The 20,880-nt window shown below is 34.5% G+C and overlaps 2 protein-coding genes across 5 annotated transcripts; both read left to right on the forward strand.

Moving 5' to 3' along the window:
* The first annotated feature begins 6,626 nt into the window (after window positions 1-6,626).
* LOC102608523 (uncharacterized) lies at window positions 6,627-10,957 on the forward strand. 2 transcript variants are annotated; one of them, XM_052442817.1, is made up of 5 exons: window positions 6,627-7,649; window positions 8,413-8,465; window positions 9,358-9,542; window positions 9,626-9,777; window positions 10,140-10,957. In XM_052442817.1, exons 1-5 carry the CDS (start codon window positions 6,899-6,901, stop codon window positions 10,595-10,597), a joined length of 1,599 nt encoding a protein of 532 aa, XP_052298777.1. In that variant the 5' UTR covers window positions 6,627-6,898; the 3' UTR covers window positions 10,598-10,957. The 2 variants fall into 2 exon arrangements, with proteins under 2 accessions (XP_052298777.1, XP_006475951.2); XM_006475888.4 differs by having other exon boundaries at window positions 6,631-7,649; window positions 9,376-9,542.
* Window positions 10,958-14,840: 3,883 nt separating this feature from the next.
* LOC102608033 (protein NDL2) lies at window positions 14,841-18,957 on the forward strand. 3 transcript variants are annotated; one of them, XM_015529523.3, is made up of 11 exons: window positions 14,841-15,069; window positions 15,912-16,011; window positions 16,479-16,576; window positions 16,709-16,797; window positions 17,060-17,120; window positions 17,238-17,324; window positions 17,404-17,481; window positions 17,572-17,631; window positions 17,780-17,835; window positions 18,200-18,335; window positions 18,436-18,957. In XM_015529523.3, the coding sequence occupies exons 1-11, from the start codon at window positions 15,007-15,009 to the stop codon at window positions 18,655-18,657; spliced, it is 1,050 nt and encodes a 349-aa protein (XP_015385009.1). In that variant the 5' UTR covers window positions 14,841-15,006; the 3' UTR covers window positions 18,658-18,957. The 3 variants fall into 3 exon arrangements, with proteins under 3 accessions (XP_015385009.1, XP_006475949.1, XP_015385010.1); XM_006475886.4 differs by having other exon boundaries at window positions 14,847-15,069; window positions 17,575-17,631; XM_015529524.3 differs by lacking the exon at window positions 14,841-15,069 and having other exon boundaries at window positions 16,698-16,797.
* Window positions 18,958-20,880: the final 1,923 nt, after the last annotated feature.

Raw genomic sequence — 20,880 nt, forward strand, 5'->3', positions numbered from 1 at the left:
GCAATTAATCTCGGCCAAACGTACAATGTGGGCCAAACGGTGATTATTTGCTTAATAGGATTGATTATTTGATTATTCAAACTGCTAGTCTATTTGAAGTTTAGACAAAATATCAAGGACCTATTTATAAATTACACTTCAGCAGGTGTTATTAGATAAAAGGCGGGGGAGAAATGGAATCACAATCACCATTTTGTTTTTGCTTTTTAAAACTCAAAATCTCGAATGAGTGGGACTATTGGCACCCCTCAATAACTCTAATAAAACCCTTTTTGTTTAAAGCACCTGCAATGAAAATTAAAATAACATAATCACTAATATCACCCACGGGTTAATTTCATAAATGACCTTACCTATTTCTTCCTAAGACCTAAAAGATTTTTATGGAAAGATAACATAAGACCGCAAAATTACTCAATTTAGTGTATTATTATAGATTTTTGATCAAAATAAAGGAACTACTGACTCTTCCATGGCGAATAAATAAGTTTTCTAAAAGAAGCTACTATGATTTAGACAACAAGATAACTAATGGTGAAGTCAGAACTACAGCTGCAATTAAGCTTTAAACCCTTTAAATTATTATATTTCTTAAGAAATAATTAAGATTTTTTTTCCTTTCGTTGATAGCCATTAAACTGATTATTGAATGATTTTGTACATATTTTAAACCTAAAAGTGCAAGTTAACACTTGTGAAACTCACTAGTCAAGTGCGTATATAAAATAGAAAAAATTTATTTTGAACTTCCCAATAAAACTAAAACTTAAATAATTTATTTCATCTGAAGTTATTTGTATACACGATCCTTAATTTAGCATTTCGAATAAAGAATTCATTGTAGGTTTGCAGCAAAAATGCAAACAACAAGCAATGGTAACGATAAATGCAGAGTGAGAGAAAAAGAGAGAGAAATCTGCAGTTTGAGTTGAGAAAAAAGATTGGTTTTTTTGTCATTTTATGAGAGGTTAAAATTGTAAACACACAAGAGGGGTTTCGAAAGAGTTTTCAAGGGGTCCTAATAGCATCACTCATCTCGAATTCCTACTTGGTCTTGCATAAAGCCTTTAACGGAATTCGGCCCAAATAGAGAGTAGCCTTGGCCCATGATGATGGTATTATTTCGAATCTTTTCACTTGCAAAAAAAAAGGAAAAGAAAAAAAAGAAGAAAAATCCACGCGAGAAGGAAAGAAACAAACGACAGAAGGTTAGGCTTGGCAAAACCCCGGGTCCGGTCCGGGTTTGGTGCAACCCGGGACCGGACCGGATGCCAAAAATTAAAACCCGGACCCGGACAAAACCCGATTTTTGTATGTCCGGTCCGGGCTTGAGCCCGGCGTGTCCCGGGTCCGGGTTTTGTCTTCCGGGCTTCTAAGCCCGCAAACATATATTTCAAAAAAAAAAGTTTCATTTTTATTAAGGTGTAACAGATTGAAAATAAATTGAAAATAAACAATAAGCTTAGTCCTCCGTTAATGTGTGTACATGTACACTGCACTCTGCAGTCGGCACAACAACTTGTTATTGACTCGGAAACAACTTTATAATTCACTTGATAAGCTAATGCGGCTGCAGCCAAAATAAATATCACCAAACAAGTGAAACAACAATACAACATGCATGCACATTTCTTGTGTATCATAATACAAGATAAATCTCAAACTTAAGTCAAAGAAAAATTAGAAAAATAGTTAAATACAAACTTATAACATACTAACAATACAAATTTTGCACAAATAATAAATAAAAAATTCATCTAACTTCTAACCTAAACTCATTCAATCTATATATAAAAAAAAATTAAATTCAATAACACAATAAATCTAAATAACATCCAACATATCATAAGTTCATAATTATGACACCAATTATCAATACAACACATGAAAATCCTAAAATGTTCAACAACTCAAAAAATAGTTCATAAAAGAGTCAAAACACTCCCATGTAAAATAAATAAATAACAAGTTCATGTCTAATTCCAAATAAATAAATAATAAGTTCATGCCTAATTCCAAATAAATAAATAAACGTTCATGTCATGCTACTTGTCGATGCTTGTGGCTCATCATCATCATCCGAAATTACCTCCTCCCCAGTAAAAATCTCATCCTCCGGAACTCCACCTTACAACAAAAATAACACATTAAAATTCAAAGCATTTTAAGCAAATAAATACTACTAAAATATGATTCAAATAACTTTATACCTCGAAAAGTAGAAGCCCAAATCCAATTTTGAGCACACATTAAGGCTTCTAAAGTGTCAGGAAGAAGTTTACTACGATGCGGACTCAAAAATCTGCCCCCGGCACTAAAAGCTGACTCAGAGGCAACGGTGGATACAGGAATGGCTAAGATATCCTTAGCTAACTCAGCCAAAATAGAATATTGGCTTGTGTGCATCTTCCAAAAAGCTAAAATATCAAAGTCCGGAATGGAATCCAACAATTCCTCATCTAAATACCTATCCAACTCCGACTTAGTTACCTTAGCACGTTTATTTTGGCTTCGAAATGTTTCAAACTCATCTACATCCCAATACTTATTCGAATTCAAACAAGATTCAGAACGAGAAATTTCCAATCCAACATTCTGCCCACCACTCACATGCGCTGCCTTCGATTCATATTCTTTCACTAAATCATAACAAAGCTTATGTGCACACTCAATAAGCTCATCTGCTGTATCCCCATATATCTTTGGAAAATAAAAATGAATTAACATCATCTTATATCTTGGGTCAAGCACAACAGCCACAACTAACATTGGATGAATTTCATTCCAATATTTGTCAAATTTATCAGTCATTTTATCAGCCATAATCCTAATAGCAAGGTTATCAGCAGTGCGCCACCTATTAATTGACAATTTCATTTTACATATCAACGGAAAAAACAAATTAGCAGTCGGGTATTTTGTACCCGAAAACATCTCCGTTAACATGTAAAATGATTTCAAATGCTCCACCATTATGACTGCCAAATCCCACTCCTCTTCACTTGGCAAGCTCTTATACTGAGGGTCACGTTGTTGCAACCGAGAAAAAACACTTCTATACATCAATGCTACTTCAAGCATGGCATAAGTAGAGTTCCAACGAGTAGGACAATCCAATTTCAATTTTTTTTTACAATTAATTTGTAATTGTCTAGCAGCTAACTCAAAAGTTTCATATCTTTTTGGTGTTTGTGTCCAATGACTCACACTCTCTCTAATCTTTCCAATCCCACTTTCTATAACTTTCAACCCATCCCGCACAACCAAGTTCAATATATGAGCAGTACATCTCATATGAAAAAATTTACCACTAGAAATTAAGGTATCGGTATCAAACCTTAACAGCAATTTCTCCACCATTGCGTCATTAGTGGTACAATTATCCAATGTCACTGAGGATAACTTTCTATCCACGTTCCAATCCAATAGGCATTGTACTAACTCATTACATAAGGCATCAGCAGTATGGGGACTTGGAACATAGATGAACCTATCAAATATTCAAAAGTCGGTATTAAATACACAAACTTAAAATATATTACAATTTAAACTTGAAAAAAATCTAATATAAGTAATAATAAACTTAAAAGAAAAATTAAATTAAGCATTCCAAAAAATTATAGACAAATTACCTTAAGATTCGACTATGCAATTTCCAGGAATTATCAATGAAATGGGCCGTCACGACCATATATCCCTTTTTCTGATTACTAGCTGTCCATAAATCCGTAGTAATGGCCACTCTACCATGATTTTTCCCCAATAAATGCAAAGTCTTAACCTTCTCGATTTGATATAACTTCAAGATTTCGCTCTTCAAAGTGTTTCTGCTCATTGGCTTAACCACGGGGTTAGCATGTGCCATCATTTCTCGGAAGCCTATATATTCCACGAATCTAAGTGGAAGCTCATGCATTATAACCATTCTTGCTATCAAACTCCGTAAAACATTTTGATCAAAACTGCCATAACTAATGCCACAAGTTCCATCCTCTCTTTTAATCACTTTAAGGCTTCCTTGAAGCGCTTTTTCTATGTCTGGTTGATTCTGCTTAAAACACATTGCCACGTGCCTATTCAAAGTTGAAGTCCCAGATTGGTATTTTGCTTTTAAAATTGCACTACAATGCATGCACTTTGCCTTTTGTTCTCCATTTACCATTATTTTTGTAAAGTGCTCCCAAGCTTCGGAGACTTTCTTCTTTTTTCTAGTTTCTTCCTTACTTTTCTTATCATTCACAGTTGACACTGAAATTTCCTCAACCTCATTATCAATTTTATCTTCAACATTACGAGATAAATCTGGAGCACTCGAAGAATTGATTTCTACGTTGTCCGACATTGCAATACTCTGCTGTTACAATAGCAAAGATATACTAAATTTCAGATTTTAGTGTGGAAATGAAAAAGTGAACAGAAAAGAGAGACATAGACATAAAACTAACAGGCTCACAGCAAGTCAGCAACATAAAATTAAAAAAGGCAAAAGGATTTGGCCCAAAAAAAAGAGCAACAGTTACAGTAATCACAGGCTCACAGCAAGTCAGCAACCATATAAATATTTTCTGGTTTTGCTTTGTTGTCAAATCAAATCAAGCTGGGCAGAGAGGTTCACACAGCCAACAGAAGCAAAATCATACAAATAAGTGAATAACCAGTTGTAATATAACATTAAAAATCCACTTCAATAGTATAACCCAACAAATCTCGACACAAACCCCCTAGTTTCATCATACAATCATATGCTGTGTGCGTTTGCTGATGCATTTTAGGGCCAGATTATTCAGACTCTTGAAATTGAAGAGTGATGACTGCTTGACTGGTGATGGCTCAAATAAATTTTACACTATATACAAACCAGTGAACCTTATTACATTATCTAGCTAGCTTTTATCCCGTGCAGCTAAAATGCAAAATGATAGATGTGCAGAGGTAATGAGATGTTACTTGTCGATATTCACTGTAGATTGGTTTTAGATGAAATGGAATTGGCCGGGATGGAGAAAAAAAGAAATGGAGAAATTAAAAAAATGCTGGACGTATACAAATCATAAAAATTACGTATTACACGAGCAGGAAATAAGGATCCCTCACAAAATTGGCCATATTTTCCTCATATTCTACGGTCAAAACCACTTAGCCTCACAGCAACAGCAAGTCAGCAACCATGCACAAAATTGACCGAAAATAAACACGAATAGCAACAGCCAACACCAACAGAGAAGCAATCGGCAAAAATGCAACTGGGAAGACAAAATATGAAAGGAAAAAAATCAATACCTGCGGCTGGTAGTGGTGGCTGTGATGGCAGAGTGATGGACTGATGGTGGATGACAAAGTGGCAATGGAGAGTTGGAGACGATGGCACTGACGCTGACGGCGCCGGAGGGGGATGCACTGCGCTGCTGCCGCTGCACGAACGACTCCCGTCACAGCCGCAACTGAGCAAAACCGAGTCAGCAAATGCAAACGAGAAGAGATGATGCCGACTGACGAGTGGCGAGGGGCGACGGTGACGGACTGACGGTGGGTGCTAGCCGACGGTGACGGTGGCAGCGTCGCTGCTCAGCTTATGCCTTTGGGTTGGGTGTTTTGCGATTTGGGGAATTAGGGATTTTCGGATTTGGTTTTTCGATTTGGGTTTAGGTAACTCCGTAACTGGTTTTAGTTTTTTTTGTTTTTTTTTTAATTGGGAAAACGGGTCCGGGTCCAGGTTCCAGGTTTTGGGTGCTGAACCCGGACCGTGCCCGGATATGTCCGGGTTTTAAATTCTGAAACCCGGACCCGCTTTTTCTGTATATGCGGTCCGGGTTTTGCCCGGACCGGATTGGCTGGGTCCGGGCCGGATCCGGTCCGGGCGGGTTTTTTTGACACCCCTACAGAAGGTCTTTGCAAGAATTTTCACCAACGGGATAAGTTTCTTCTTCACCCCAATGTGTTTTTTTTTAAAAAAAAATTCTTTCTACAATTACTCAAAAAGTTTTATGTAGTAGCAACACAGCTGACGTGTTATCTATTAGATTAACTTATTATTAACGGATAAAATTAACTTACAATTTAAACAATTACAAATAGACATTTCTCATTTATATAAATAAGACTGTTATATTTTTCGAGTCTTCTTTTTTACTAAGTAAAATCTTTTGCCCCAAATTTTACATTTTTAACTTTTCCTACTCTCTACTTAGTTTTCTTCCTTCCTTGTCGTTCAAAATAGGTTTATAAGTAATACATAAATTCAAAACAATACTTTATTTTTCCTTCAAGCTAAATTCATATTTGTGATAGCTGTAGTTGTTTTGCGTTGTTTTTTTTTTTTTCTTCTCAGATTCTTGATATATATATTTTTCTATTGGTTAACATATAGAAAAATCGACAGCACCTGAGCTTTTTTATTGGTGTTTATTCCTAAACTCTTTCAAATCATTGATTTGGTTCTTCCGACCAATGATAACAACCTTGTAATGAACTATTCATTTTCTCTCTTTTGCAAAATTTACAATATTGATTTTTTTTCCTCGTGTATGCCAATTACTAAATAATATTATTATACGGACATGTACAAAAACGACCATGCGCTAGTGTCGAGTTTTACGGTTGCTTCGCAGTTCGCATGCTGTACGGTTTTATATTTGTTTATTATAAATTGAAGTAACCACTCTCTTTTTGGCCTCTTATCTTATTGGCACAAAATCTGAAATTCAAATATTTGTTCCGTTACGAAATTGCCCCAACCTTCCCTCTCGGCCGCTCCTTTTTCCACTCCCCACGCAGTTCCTCCATAAGCATAGCTAGGGTTTTACTTCCGTTCACTCTCAGAAATTCCTCCCACTCGACACGCCAACAACCAATCACCCCCTACACGTTTCCCCCAAATTTCAAATTCTCACTCTCAAAAATGAACATCACAAAATCGGCCGACAATTTTCAACCCATGTTAAAAGAGTCAATCGATCGTTTTTTATGCGAGTACTCAAAGGGGTCCTCGGATTTCTCTAATATTACTTCAATTTTCTCTCGCTTGCTTCAAAACCTACCCGATCCCTCCTTAGAGTACGTTTGGTTTTACTCGGCGCTTAACTTTTACAGCTCTGATTTTACCTCTTTACACTCTCTTAAGCAAGTTTTAGCTGTTAAGGACTTGTTTCAGCTACTGGTTTCTTGTTCTAGTTCGTGCAATGTAGTTAAAAAAGTAGCCTTACTTGCTCCGGTTATTTACGAGTTGTGCCATTTAGTGATTGATAAAAAGGAAGTTTATGAAGAGGTTGAGGGTTTGTTAGAAGGGATTGTTAGTTACATTAGCATTTTTTGTGGCTCCGAATTGGAACAAGATGATAGAATCTTGGACCCGAATTTGAATTGTTGTTTTATCGATCTGGTGCGCGTATGGGTGGTTAGTAAAGTTGGAGAGAATTGTGATTTTAGGGAAAATTTGAGGCTCTTTTTACCGATTGTTAGCGATAAAGTGCGTGATAATGTTTGCATGGGTTGTAAAGTTGGGCAATTAGCTGGGGTTGTGATGTGTGAGGCATTTTGGTTGAGGTTGTGCTTGAAGTTTGGGTTGGGAAGTTTGAGGGAGGAGTTGGCAAAAGACTTGCGTGATTGCGCTGTTCAAATGATAGCTGGGTTTCGGAATCATTACTTTCTTGGTGAGTTTTTTTTTTTTTTTTTTCGTTTACTTTTAAGTGTTTCGATCGTTCTCAACAATGTAACTCTCCATTTAGTGGCGCAATGTGTGTGTTTTGTATTCTTAATGAAACTATCCATGGTGTAGCATATCTTATGGTATATTGAAACTCGCGTTTCATTAATTTAAATGTTCATTTTTACTCTTTAGAGCTATGTTTTTAATCCTAGCCTATATTTGAAATTGAGGTGTCGTGACTTTTAAGTTACAACTGATGTGGTGAAAAAACTCATAAAAATTGGTAGTTGTTATAAAAATGACTTTTAAGTAATAGCTTTGACAAAAATAGTAAAGATATTATGGATTTTTCGTCATATAAATGTAGAATAAAATCAACTCAGCTCAAATTACAGCAGCAAGTGTTTATCAAACTCTTCAATGTTGTAGCTTCTAAGCTACGGCTGTCTAATTATATTACCAAATAAAACTTTAGTCTAAGGAATTTTCCCTTGGATAAACCATCTAGAGATTCAATGATCATGGACTCGTATGTCTGCTTGTAATTTTGTTAGGGGATTTAATCAATTTTTTTATTTTTTATTCATTTATTTATTTTGCGTTTATATCTGGTAAAAACACATTAAACTCCTTGTGATCAATGATCATTAGTCTTTTCCAAATTCTGATTTCTTTTCTGTAACGAGTTATATAAATCCCTTTGACATTGCTATTTCATCAAGTGTAATGATGTTTGTACTTACTAATTTCTGCTTGATCCATGTAAGATGGCATTCTTAGGATGCTGCTGGAGCCTGCGTTGCCCGTGTCCTCCCTGCTGGTCAGTATTCTGCCTTTTGTTTCAATTTACTTTCATTCAAAGTTAACTTATCATATTCTTTCAAAAAAAAAAATTATCATATAAATGCATCAGTTGAAGCTTTAAGTCTCATTAGGTGACGTGTAAGTCCTGGGGTTATGGCCTTGACATCTTGAGAAAATAGAGAATTATGTAGAATAGCGGAAATGGAAGAGAATGCAGTGTGTCAATGCTAAAATAGGATTATAATTGACACAACCCTTTTGCCCACACAGAAAGTGATGTCATAGCCTTAATGTGTAAGATGTAGTTGCATGCCTACCAGACTACACTACATAACATTTCATGGGGTTGGGTCGGTGGTGGCTAGGGTACAGATTGTGAATACACAAGGCAACTCTGAATGGGTGAGCTGAACATCCAAAGTGAAGTGTGATTCGGCACCCATGTCACTGAACCTCAAAGTGTTCTATTCAGCCTTGATTTGAGGTAAGCAATATAATTTAGCCTCAAAAGTCACAAAACTATTAGTAACACTTCATGTTTTAAAACTTACTTTGCATGATCATATTAACAATTCTGAACTTTTATCTGTTGTCCATCATACATTCAATTTTTTCTGTCTTATTTATGTATCAAAAGGGATCCATTCTTCTACCCTAAGTAGTTGAGATAAGCCTTGCGGTATTTTTTTTTCCTTCCATTGTTTTATACTTACCTCGTAATATACGATCCTTTTTCTTTTTCCATCATCCGTCGGTTGTTATCTTCTGGAGCATTCTGAAGACTTTTGCCTTTAAGTTTCTATTGATAAATATCGGTTTTGGAAAAGCTATATGCTTGCCAACAAAGTAGATTATCAAATATGAAACATACATTTGGCACAAAAACATTACCATTTTGCCAAATCTAGTGTTTTGTCTTGTTGCAGGGCTGTGGAGATGAAGTTTGTTTACGGCAGATCGTGTATGATGCTGTCCTAACTGTAGAGTATTCATTCCTCATTCCTCGAAAAGAGGTTCAGCTACCTTGCAAAAGCCTTAAAAATTTTGCTGTCAGATGGTTGCTTATTCTTGACAATGCATTACAGTCTGCAAGGTATGGGAATGTGAAGATTGTAGCTGCCGTGAAACGGTTGTATCTTAGAACATCTCATCTGAAAGATCTCTAATTGGCAACAGGGACAACAATGACCAGGCGAAAGTCACTTCTTATACAAGTGCATTCTCCAAATCTCGCCTGCCCTCTGAATTGATAAAGTGGGTTACTTGTCAAACTGCCATGGGGGGGAAAATGAGCACACCAAATCTTTCAACTCCAATTACTCTTATCAGTGAGTTTCTCAGCTATCTTCATCCTCTTTGGTCCTTCCATTTACATTATTCTTTAGGGTTCAGAAATTATTTGCAGTAGCAGGTTAGGTTACAGTTGTCAACACACCGAATAATGATAAGAGGCATCAATGATCAATCATATTGTTGTTATTTGTTAAGGTGATGCATGAGAATTTCTAGACAAGCACCGTTTTGATTACTATGTGTTTTACTCTTGGCCTGTTACTGCTCGGAGCTTACTTGATGAAGTTAGAGAAGAATTTAGTTTGAGATGCCACCCTATATGTGATTATTGATGTTTTCAAATGTTTTTCCATTTTAATCCTTCCAATATCTAATTATAATGTGCTGACATTTGCAGAGTGGCTGCTGATTGTTGAAGATCTAGGTGTAAGAGTATTTGATTGTGACATCTCCAAGATTCATGCCAAAGCTCTGATATGCAAGTCTAGAGTGGAATCTGAGCTTCCAATATTTATGGCTAATGGGAAATTGAATGACTATCACTTCTTTCACACAAATAACGAAACAAGGAGGCATGACAAAGTTGATGATGATCTGGAGATGGTTGATTTTGTGGATACTGAATTCTCAGCTTCTCCTGGCTTGATGAAACCAATAGCTGTTGGTGGTACAAAGAAACGCAAAGAAGGGAGAAACATTGAAGACAAACCACCAGTAAAATTTTTTAAGTGTCATTTTCATGAGAACACCACGAGTGACAAGTTTTCACCTTTAGGCAATGACAATGGCTTAAGTGGCGGGAGTGAGGTTGAAAATTCTGCCTCTGATGAAGATATGGAAGATATGAAGCAATAAAGTTTGATCATAAATTCTGGGCTCTGAACATGCGAACCAACAATAGTGATTGCAGATCAGACTCGCGCCTCTTCCAGTAACATTTGACTCATTATCATACCATAAACAGGTCTCATTCATCTACTGTTAAAGACTGGGGAGGGAATTTTTCTCACTACGGCCTGAGGGGTTTAAGGCTGCAGCCTAGCTATCCTTCTCTCTTGACACTTAACAAAGCAATGAGAAAAGTTGCAGTATTGCACTATCGGCTTTTCTGTGTGTATGTTTATATATTACCTCATATAGATCCTGATAAGGAGCTAATGGTAGTTATATTCTTGTCAATTACTACTACTATATCATATGCTTCATTGTAGTTCATACTACTAGATACACATATTCCGTCTACTTTTCGACTTTCGCCAAACCCTCCGAGGCCTTGGCCCTAGAGCTCTGCTTATGTCCTGGTGCTTGATTCGTAGATTTGGATTGGGCTTTTTCGAGAGAAAATGCCGAAAGAGAAGTGTGTGAACACAAATTACACACGGGTAGGTCCATCGTGTACCCTCAAGTCTTGACCATATAATTAAAGCAAGATGGCAACCTCCTGCGTATTTTGTATTCTAAGACAAAGCCTTAAACAAAGGAGAGAAATCAATACATTCATTCAAAAATAATGCCGAGAAAAAAAAAGTTTCTTATTATATTTTTTGTACATGCAATCAAACAGGTAAGCCAAGGATGAAGCGAGCTTGTAACTGAGTGCCAAATGGCACTAAACTAGTTGGCCGTGACGGCAATAAATTTGACGTGCAGGGCACGAGAACTTCGAAATCACGAAATATTTATCATGGAACTTTTTGCTTACGTGCAGTGGCCACGTAAGCTAAAAATATTGGCTTTTTATTGGCGGTTTCTACCCCATTCTTGCCCTTTACTTGATAATTGATTATTTTTGTTCCGGATGCTTCTTTTAAATGAAAATAAATGATAACAATCATTTCACCGACAAATATGATTGTGTTTGGATAAAGAAATTATACTTGGATAAAACTTAGTTTACAAAAAAAATTGATACTCTGAGCAGTTTCTACACTTTAAGCAGCTTAGCAATAGACTAGGATATTGATAATTGTTTCTTAAAAAAAAAAATTATGCTCATAAAAATAACAAGGTAAAATATTATCAAATATTTTAAAATGATTGGTCTTTATAAATTTGATCAAGTGTTTAATAAATAATTTCATTTAGGTGGTCATCTAAATTTAAACTTTGAAAAGGATTAAAAATTAATTCACTCTTACATTCTGACAAAATAAAAATGATCATCCATTTAAATAAGTGTCCAGTTATGTTGCAACAGTGATACGGTACCACTGTTACTTTCAGTTATTGGATTTAACTAATACAATTGTACAACTATAGATTCAATGACTGGTTGCAACAGTAGTACAGTACCACTATTGCAACATAATTTTGCCCTTTAAATAATTTAAAGCTATATTTTGCATAAGATTCGTAAGGGATCAAATTGCTTCACAGAAAACGTTGGTCAAAAACTTTTACAAGAATCTGATTTAATGTCCCTTTAGTGATACGTCCATAACAGCCATGTTGTTGCAATGTTGCTTTATTCCACCTCGAACAAGACTGTAAATAGGCACAATACTTCCTTCCTTTTCTTTTTCTTCATTTTTGTTTTTTAATTTTTTAATCTTTTTGTTTGTTCTTACTTTATACACGCAGGCTACACGGCCCAGACCCCACGTGTCAATTAAAAAATTGCCAAACACGGTCTTGTGTTTTTATCCATCCGGACTCGGCAGCTTGCGTCGGTGCAAATTATTTTAAAATGTGACGGTAAATCGATGACGAAAATTGGCCACCCAAGCATTCCAACATCAAATGGTGAATGATCAAACGGTGGATGATTTGAGTCCCAACGAAAAAGAATTCCACATGCATCACGCCATACAGTCGTTGAATTGAATGCAAAAAATATAAAGAAATGACAATAAAAATTTTAGCAATAAGAAAATTAATTATGTTAGCGAATGGTAGTTATCAAATCGGTTGGGAGGTTAATGTAATGGTGGACATTTGAACTTATAATGTACAAAATAGTTTTTAGTCAAAGATTCGGAGATTTAAACAGTATTATATAAATTAAAGAGTGGTTAATGTGGCAATTAATTGATTAATTAATTATATTCCATTTGTTTAGTTATAATTGATTAGTATTTTAAACGAATACTTAAAGACAAACAGGGAATTAAGTTGGTAAAATCCATTTGTTTAGTTTCGAAAGCCATGTTTGAAAAGTATATCCAATACGAAATCTTTTAACAATAAAGTGTACGACGGAAAATTGAATAATAACATTAAAGTCCCTTAAATACTTTCATAAATAAAGACATCATTCCTCAATTTATATTAAGCTGGCCCCTATATAATTTTGATATACCAAATCGAAAGTTGCCTTAAAATATCGGATGGCGACTTGGATGGGGGGAAAAAAAAACTGATGTCAAATGAGTGTGTGAGATTTAGTATATTTTAGACATTTCATAGAGATGATTAATTGTCCCAATTGAGCTAATTTGGTTGGTTTCTCTTTTATAGTGAAGACAGTTGATCAAGATATTTTTTATTCAAATTTTATTTTAAAAATTTTGACAAATTAGGGCTATGGCCATAAGTTATTTAGCTTTTTTTTTAATTTAATCTTATGAATAATATTATAGTATAAATTTTTGTACAAATTGATATTGTATATCATGATTGGTTGAATAATAAGAATAAATGATGCCGCATAGTATTTTGTTCAACCAATCAATTATTTATATTATATCACATCAATTTATATAAAAGTTTATAGTTGTAATATTATTAATTTTTTATTTAACCTAATGATAATCCAAACATTTTTTCAAAATTTTGAAATAATAATTTGTTAAATACCATATTTAATTTTTACCCTAATTGGAGACTTACAATTATATATATATATATATATTTTAGATATCTAAATAAAGAATTCTTTTAAAAAAAAAAAGCAAAAATAATTGAATAGACAAGAACACTATATTTGTTTAAAAAATTTATTTGATCAGTAAAATAATTATTTGGAATGTTCTCAACATACATACTCTTTTAGTTGCAATCATGGATTATTAAAAAAAAAAAGATCAAAATTAAAATTAAACAATTAGAAAAGGAATTCACTTTTCTGCCTTTTTTGGGTGGAATAAATAGGCAATTTTATCTGAAAACTCAAAATTTCAGATTGAAGAAACGCTTTGTTTACAAGGACCCCAAATCGGAGAGGAAAATCGACATCTGGGTTACTTTCTGGTGTGTGCCAATGACAGATACCAACTTGAATGGAAAATGACAGTTCATAAAACGAATGCGGTGGGCCTCATTTTATACTAACCACTTGATGTTTCAACTCAACAATCCTGTGGCTGAAATTCGACCTCGCATCTTAACGACTTCTCTGTCACACACTTTCATGTCAACGTAAATTTCTTTCCGAAAATAATTTCAAATAATTTAAAAAAAAAGAGTAATTTAAAGACTTATAATATGATTTTTATTTTAAAATATATTTCACATTTTTTCTTCAACACACCCACACGGCCACACCAATGGAAGTGTAAACTCAAGACATGAACTTTAGGGAGATCCTTCTTTACCATCAGAGACTTAGATTTTTTTAGTTGTTGTTAATTTATTATTTAGATTTAGTCTGCGAAATTTTAATTATATTTGTTATCTATTCTAATTTTAAATTAAAAAACACTTAAGAATATTTTGATTTTTATGTACTTTTGACAACTAAAATTTACAAGAAATTCAATATTACTCTTCTATTAAAAAAAAAATTTAAACAAAATATGATAAAATATAAGTCCGAAATTGCCGAATCAACCGCCGGTATACAGTAACAAAACAGCCCGTCAATAAATTTATAACTATTTCGTTGACCGACAACGAGTAGTTAAAAAGTCAACATAATAAACCGAAGGCCGTAGCAGCAACTTTACAGCCAACGTCTAAAATGTTGAAAAACAGCTAAAAACCAATTGGTGGGAACCGGCACGCACAGCAGTGAGCAAGGGCGAAAAGGTAAATAGACAAACTGTCGGCCTATTTAACCATGGTTAAATAAACCAGAGTCTCAGGTTAGGGCTTGTGAGTGCGGAGCGCACGTGAGACGCGAGAGCTAATGGAGCGTCGGTGACTCGGTGCGAGTTATCTACGAGGCGTGCAGATTTTATTAGTCTTATACTGATTATTTTTTAAAAATTTAAAAAGATTAGAAGAGAGAGGGATATATATATAAGCAAATGGAAACCAAATTTAACAGCAATGAGGCTTTGAATTGAGAAGGAGTAGAGAGAGAAGAGAGAGAGAGAGAGAGAAAGATGGCAGATTCTTCAAGCGATTCGGTTTCCATTGATATGGAGACTCCTCCTCCTAGTGGCAAGGTACCTACATTTTGTTTTGAAATTTTTTTTTCTAAATTCTTGTTTGGCTGCTGAGAAAATGCAGGAAAAGGAAAGAATTTATAACGTCGAGGAATTTTTTTATTCTTGAGCGTAGGTTATAACATGTTAAATAATTTTTGACTTTCTTGTTATAATGTAAAAACAGTGAACTGCTGAATTGTTGTTTTATTTCTTTTTATCTTTCAAAAAGCCTTCGAAGATTTTATTTTTATATATTTATTTTATTTATCATGGTATAACTTGTAAGGGATTATCCACACGAGATTTGCATATTAAATGCGTTTTCTTGTTCGTCTTGAATGGATCGGATATGGCATTAGTTTTCAAAATATGGCTTCTTGTGGCCTCTTGATTTTGACTTGAAATGCTAATTACTAGATATTGGAAATAAATGAGAAATGGTTCATGTTAAGTCATTGAGGATGTGAAATCTTATGTTTGGTGGTTCATTTGTCAATTTCCTGTTCGTGGAGTCAAAGAACATAATGCCAGCATATGCTAAATTGGCAAAAGAGTTACTTTTCTCCAAAAGGTGCCATTGCACATGCAAATTCCCGTTGTTTTTAAGATAACTTAACTTGGATATGCCTGAAATGTTCTTTTTGTCAAAAGCGAATATGGTTTTAGTATTTGAACATTCGATATGTGCCTGCTATGCTGATTTTGGAGATTTATTATTTTAGAAAGTAGGCTTTGTCACTACTGGCATGTGTTGTGTTGGATTTACTAATTTGATTTCCTCTAGTGTTATTTATTAAGAGAATAATGTATTCCAAACTTATAATGTATTCTAAACTTATAATGTATTCTAATCTTTGCAGGACAATCTTATAAAAACTTCCCATGGTTCTTTGTCTGTTACCATCTATGGGGACCAGGACAAGCCAGCTCTTGTCACTTATCCTGATTTAGCTCTAAACTGTAAGTATACTGGATTTTCTTGGGTGCATTCAGAAAACTGCAATAGCAAAGTGTAGATGACATTTCACTATATGCTATTGAGCCTTTTTTCAGTCAAAATGTTTAAATTCGTATGTTTTCTGGTAAAATTGTTTTTTCATTATTCATAGACAAGTCAACCAAACTGTTGACAAATGTGCTGGGACATAAATGTTTAAATATCTAGAAGAAATTTGCTTGGCTATGATCCCTGCCTGATGACAATTTTTTTTTTCTGTAATTAGAATTGAGATCTATGTTGATGTTAAATTTGAATTTGGGACCTTTTGCATTATTAACTGTTTAAATTTTGTGCAAATATATTATGTTCTCGGAGTATATGAGTAGCTTGTATCTTTAAATTTGAAAGATATTATTATTTAACACTTTTTCTTCCAATGCAACAGTACCGAGCTCTAACTTATGTTTTTTTATGTTTGACTGAGCAGATATGTCCTGCTTTCAAGGATTATTCTTCTGCCCAGAAGCATGTTCCTTGCTACTGCACAACTTTTGCATATATCATATAAATCCTCCTGGCCACGAGGTTTGTAACTTAATAGCTGGTTTACATAGTATGCTTGTTTTTCATCCGTCTACCATCCTAAATTATTTCTTTTGGCGAATGTTATTATTCACATTGTTTCTGATCCGGTACGTTTTTCAAGAGCTATTGCAGTTTGGAGCTGCGGCAATTAGTGATGATGAACCTGTACTCTCTGTTGATGATTTAGCGGATCAAATCGCTGAGGTTCTTAACCATTTTGGGTAAATACATTATCACAGTATGCCTGTTACTCTCTCTTCAGAGTGTTAGCTGATTGGTCATATGCTATAGTATGGCCTCTCTTCTGCTTCAGATATTTTGTCTGATTTCATTATTGCCTTTTTTGGTTCTTAAAAGTGGTTGTTCTTTGAAAAATTTAAGCTGTCTTATGAGTATTCTGCATCATGATGATGAGTTATTTTCAGTTGGTAGTGTATAAAGGAAGCCAACTGATTTGTCCTTCTTTTGTCTCTTCTTCTTCAGACTTGGTGCAGTGATGTGTATGGGGGTTACAGCTGGAGCTTACATTCTTACACTATTTGCTGTAAGTTGTACCCCTTGGTACCATCAACATGATTATTTATTTATTTATTTTTGTGGCTATCCTATTGGGCTCCTGAGGAGTGGGGATTTACTAGTCTTTTCCATTCATTGGTAACAGATGAAATATAGGCACCGTGTACTTGGGTTAATCCTAGTTTCTCCTCTGTGCAAAGCACCCTCTTGGACAGAATGGTTGTATAATAAGGTTCCATTCCTCAACCTCCTTGTCACTGATTATAAGTTTAAGGATCTTTTTCTTATGTGAGCCTCCATATTATTCACAGGTAATGTCAAATTTACTCTACTACTATGGCATGTGTGGGGTGGTGAAGGAATTATTGCTAAAGCGGTACTTCAGCAAGGTATTATGGTGCTTCAAGCTTATCCCATTTAATTTGGGTTGTTGTTTCCAGAATTTGATTGATTGGGGATTGAATTCTGACCAATGATAGCAGGAAGTTCGTGGTAATGCCCAAGTACCAGAATCTGATATAGTTCAGGCATGCAGAAGAGTTAGTCCCTCAGCTCTTTCTAATCTCTCTCATTGGCAATAAGTGCTTTATTCATCTGAAATAAAACTATGATTAATTGTAGACGGTCAAGCACTAATCCCTTTCCTTTGCATGGCTAGCTTCTTAATATGTATGTTTCTTTCCTCAGCTGCTGGATGAAAGACAGAGCTCAAATGTTTGGCATTTTCTTGAAGCAATTAATGGGTAAGACCTGTTTCAAGAAAGTTTGATCCCACTAATTACATGAGGCAAATATTAAGAATGGTGTCTTTTGGCTTGGTAAATGCTTAGTTTTGGTTGCCTCTGCTGTAGACTACTGATCCACGTTGGCATTTGGCCCTTGATTTTTGCATTTTTCTGATCAACTTTGCAATCTTCCCCGAGACAGTGGCAATGTTGATAGAGATTAATAATTACTAGTGATCATGCTTTGTTAAGGACTGTCTTCCATCACATGGAGTGTCTTATTTGTCTACAATGTCGTTAAGTAGGTGCCATTTGTTTTGAAACAACCTCATGTGCTTCAACTTTTTGATCTGGTATTCCCAACATTTTTTTTGTCTGGCAGGAGACCCGACATCAGCGAAGGGCTGCGGAAACTGCAATGCCGCTCTCTAATATTTGTTGGTGAAAGCTCTCCTTTCCATTCTGAGGCTGTCCACATGACTTCTAAAATTGATAGAAGATATAGTGCTTTGGTTGAGGTATGGACACGAGTATATATATCTCGATTAGGATTTCTAGTCTTGCTTGCATCATTTTGTGAAAGTGAGTTTTAACTACTTGGGGATCTGGCACCTACAGGTTCAGGCATGTGGATCGATGGTGACAGAGGAGCAGCCCCATGCCATGTTGATACCAATGGAGTACTTTCTCATGGGATATGGATTGTACAGACCAACTCTAAGTGTTAGCCCAAGAAGTCCATTGAGTCCGTGTTGCATCTCCCCAGAGCTTCTTTCACCCGAAAGCATGGGCTTGAAGTTAAAACCAATAAAAACTCGAATTTCCGCGGGAATCATCTAATAGAAGATGGAAGAGGAAGGCGTGGTTCTTTTTTGCAATAATATGGTTAAGGTGCATGTAAAGTTTTCTGATTGGTCGAGACGACAGAAGAGTAAATTTACAGAGCATTGTAAATAGGGAAAGAGCAGGAAAGATACTAGGTTATATATTAAACAGAAATCAGGTATAATTCTTTTATATGTATCCATAAATGTTAGTTGAGGAGTGGGTCAGTAATCTGTAAATCCTCGGGAATAATTATTTACCAATGACAAGCAAATAATGATAATATGAAAGGCTTCAAAGCAAACTCTTCATAAAGGGATTGATGTTTTTTCATTGTCATGTTGATTCATTTCATTTCTTTGGTGACAATGAAAAATAGCTGGTAGATTTCAGGTGTGGTGCAGAAGTGTCTTGCTCTTCTTGACTTTTGAAGTCTCAACAGTAAGGCTGACATACAGACGTGAAGTAGAATTTGGTGAGATGAAATTGTTTATATGATTGCAGATGTGTTGAGAATTTCATTGTATCTGCGACTCTTGATTTGAGCAACTAGTGAAAATTGCTGTTAATTACTGGTTCTAGTTACCAGAGAATGCAGTCATTATCAGGAGAAATGATTTGCTGACTTGCTGTTGCAGTTTGCAATTAATGGAGATTATTCAACCCTACATTAGCCTAATGGAACCAAATGATCAAGTACCCTCGATACCTTTCTTTCCGTTCAATCAAGATTGTGTTGATTAATTTGAGCAAGCCCTCCGGCCTCTAAAGCTTTAGATGAAGCTTTTGAAGGGTGAGGATATTTGAACTCATCATGTTTCTCACTACATTCTTTTTGAATTAAAAATTTTATTATGAAAATATAATTTGATCAATTAGTTATTTAACCTCATTCTCTCTCCTTACATCTCCTTCCCCTTATAAAAATTTATTATGATACATGAAGCAAATATTAAGTTAATAAACAAAATTCTTCACAAATTAACAAATTCAGCCCTATTGTAATTTAAACAAAATAAAAGGATCAATATCCATTATATAAAAATCAAAGATAAGTTTTTTTACCACTTTGCATATATTAGAATTTTCTTAGTCAAATCCTTGAAGTACAAACTCTAAATGATAACAAAAAGTAAATCTGAGGATGTTATAGTAAAAATTAAGAGAGAGATAAAATTTATTAACAAGAAAAAAAAATTGAAAGAGAGAGAAATTAGTTTAGTCTTTTTAGTTTTTAGTATTGTTGTGGTAGAGAGAAGAAATAGTTAATCAGGGCAATTTTGTTATTTTTGAGAATTGATGAATTAAAATAATAACTATAACTTGATAATTGTATTAATTAAAGAATAGGTATGGAAAGGAAATTAATGTCAAATAGTCCCTCCGTATTTTAAAATTTATTTTTTTCAATTATTTTCTATTTAGTACTAAAAATACCTTTTTTTAAGTAAACCTTTCTTTAAATTTCCACATGCACAATAGTGAAAACCCTAAAATCATATATTCTCTCTCTTCAACCACGGTCTCATCTAGGGATGGCAAAAATCCCCACGGGGACGGGTACCCTCGGGGATTTTCCCCATTCGGGGAGGGTATGTGGATAATTTCATACCCAATTTCTTATTCGGGGAGGGGACGGAGAAATTTTTTTACCCAATTTCGTATTCGGGGAGGGGACGGGGATGAGGTGGAATCCCCATCCCCTACCCATTTCCCCATTTAATTTTTTAAAATTAGTAGTAAATAAATAATAAAATTTAAATTATAAAATTATAAATATTGGTAAAAATAAAAAAATTAAAATATTTATATTATTAAACTTTTAGGCCTAATTAACTAATTAAAGTCCTAAATTTTTATTTAGGACATTAAAAAGACCGAGTAGATTCTAATAGCCAAACATTTTTTTAAATTTTAATATTCTTTAAATATTTTAAACTTAAATCTATTTTTTATTTCTTTTTAGATGTTATAATTGCCCACAATGAATCACAATTTTAATATCTAATCTAATATTTGCTTTTGATTTGCTCCGATTTAACTATTGTGTTGTAAAGGGAATAGTCCACATTTATAAAGTGCCAACGCCACCATTGAAAAAGTTAATCTTGAATATAAATTCGATTTTATTTGTAACAATTTTGTATTAGACTATTAATTTGTTCATGATAGTTTGTAAAAGAAGTTTGTATCCCTTGCATGTTGCGTTACTTACTAATTTAATGTATGTGACTTTTG

The sequence above is a fragment of the Citrus sinensis genome, chromosome 1 (genome assembly GCF_022201045.2).
Source record: "Citrus sinensis cultivar Valencia sweet orange chromosome 1, DVS_A1.0, whole genome shotgun sequence".
Lineage (NCBI taxonomy): Eukaryota > Viridiplantae > Streptophyta > Magnoliopsida > Sapindales > Rutaceae > Citrus > Citrus sinensis.

What these genes read in the sequence shown, in the direction of transcription:
- LOC102608523 (XM_052442817.1), top strand. Translation starts at nt 6,899, where the DNA reads ATGAACATCACAAAATCGGCCGACAATTTTCAACCCATGTTAAAAGAG. An exon ending in TCGGAATCATTACTTTCTTG is followed by an intron (nt 7,650 to 8,412) that starts GTGAGTTTTTTT and finishes GATCCATGTAAG; the next exon opens with ATGGCATTCTTAGGATGCTG. An exon ending in AATGCATTACAGTCTGCAAG is followed by an intron (nt 9,543 to 9,625) that starts GTATGGGAATGT and finishes AATTGGCAACAG; the next exon opens with GGACAACAATGACCAGGCGA.
- LOC102608033 (XM_015529523.3), top strand. Translation starts at nt 15,007, where the DNA reads ATGGCAGATTCTTCAAGCGATTCGGTTTCCATTGATATGGAGACTCCT. An exon ending in GAGGTTCTTAACCATTTTGG is followed by an intron (nt 16,798 to 17,059) that starts GTAAATACATTA and finishes CTTCTTCTTCAG; the next exon opens with ACTTGGTGCAGTGATGTGTA. An exon ending in TTTCTTGAAGCAATTAATGG is followed by an intron (nt 17,836 to 18,199) that starts GTAAGACCTGTT and finishes TTTGTCTGGCAG; the next exon opens with GAGACCCGACATCAGCGAAG.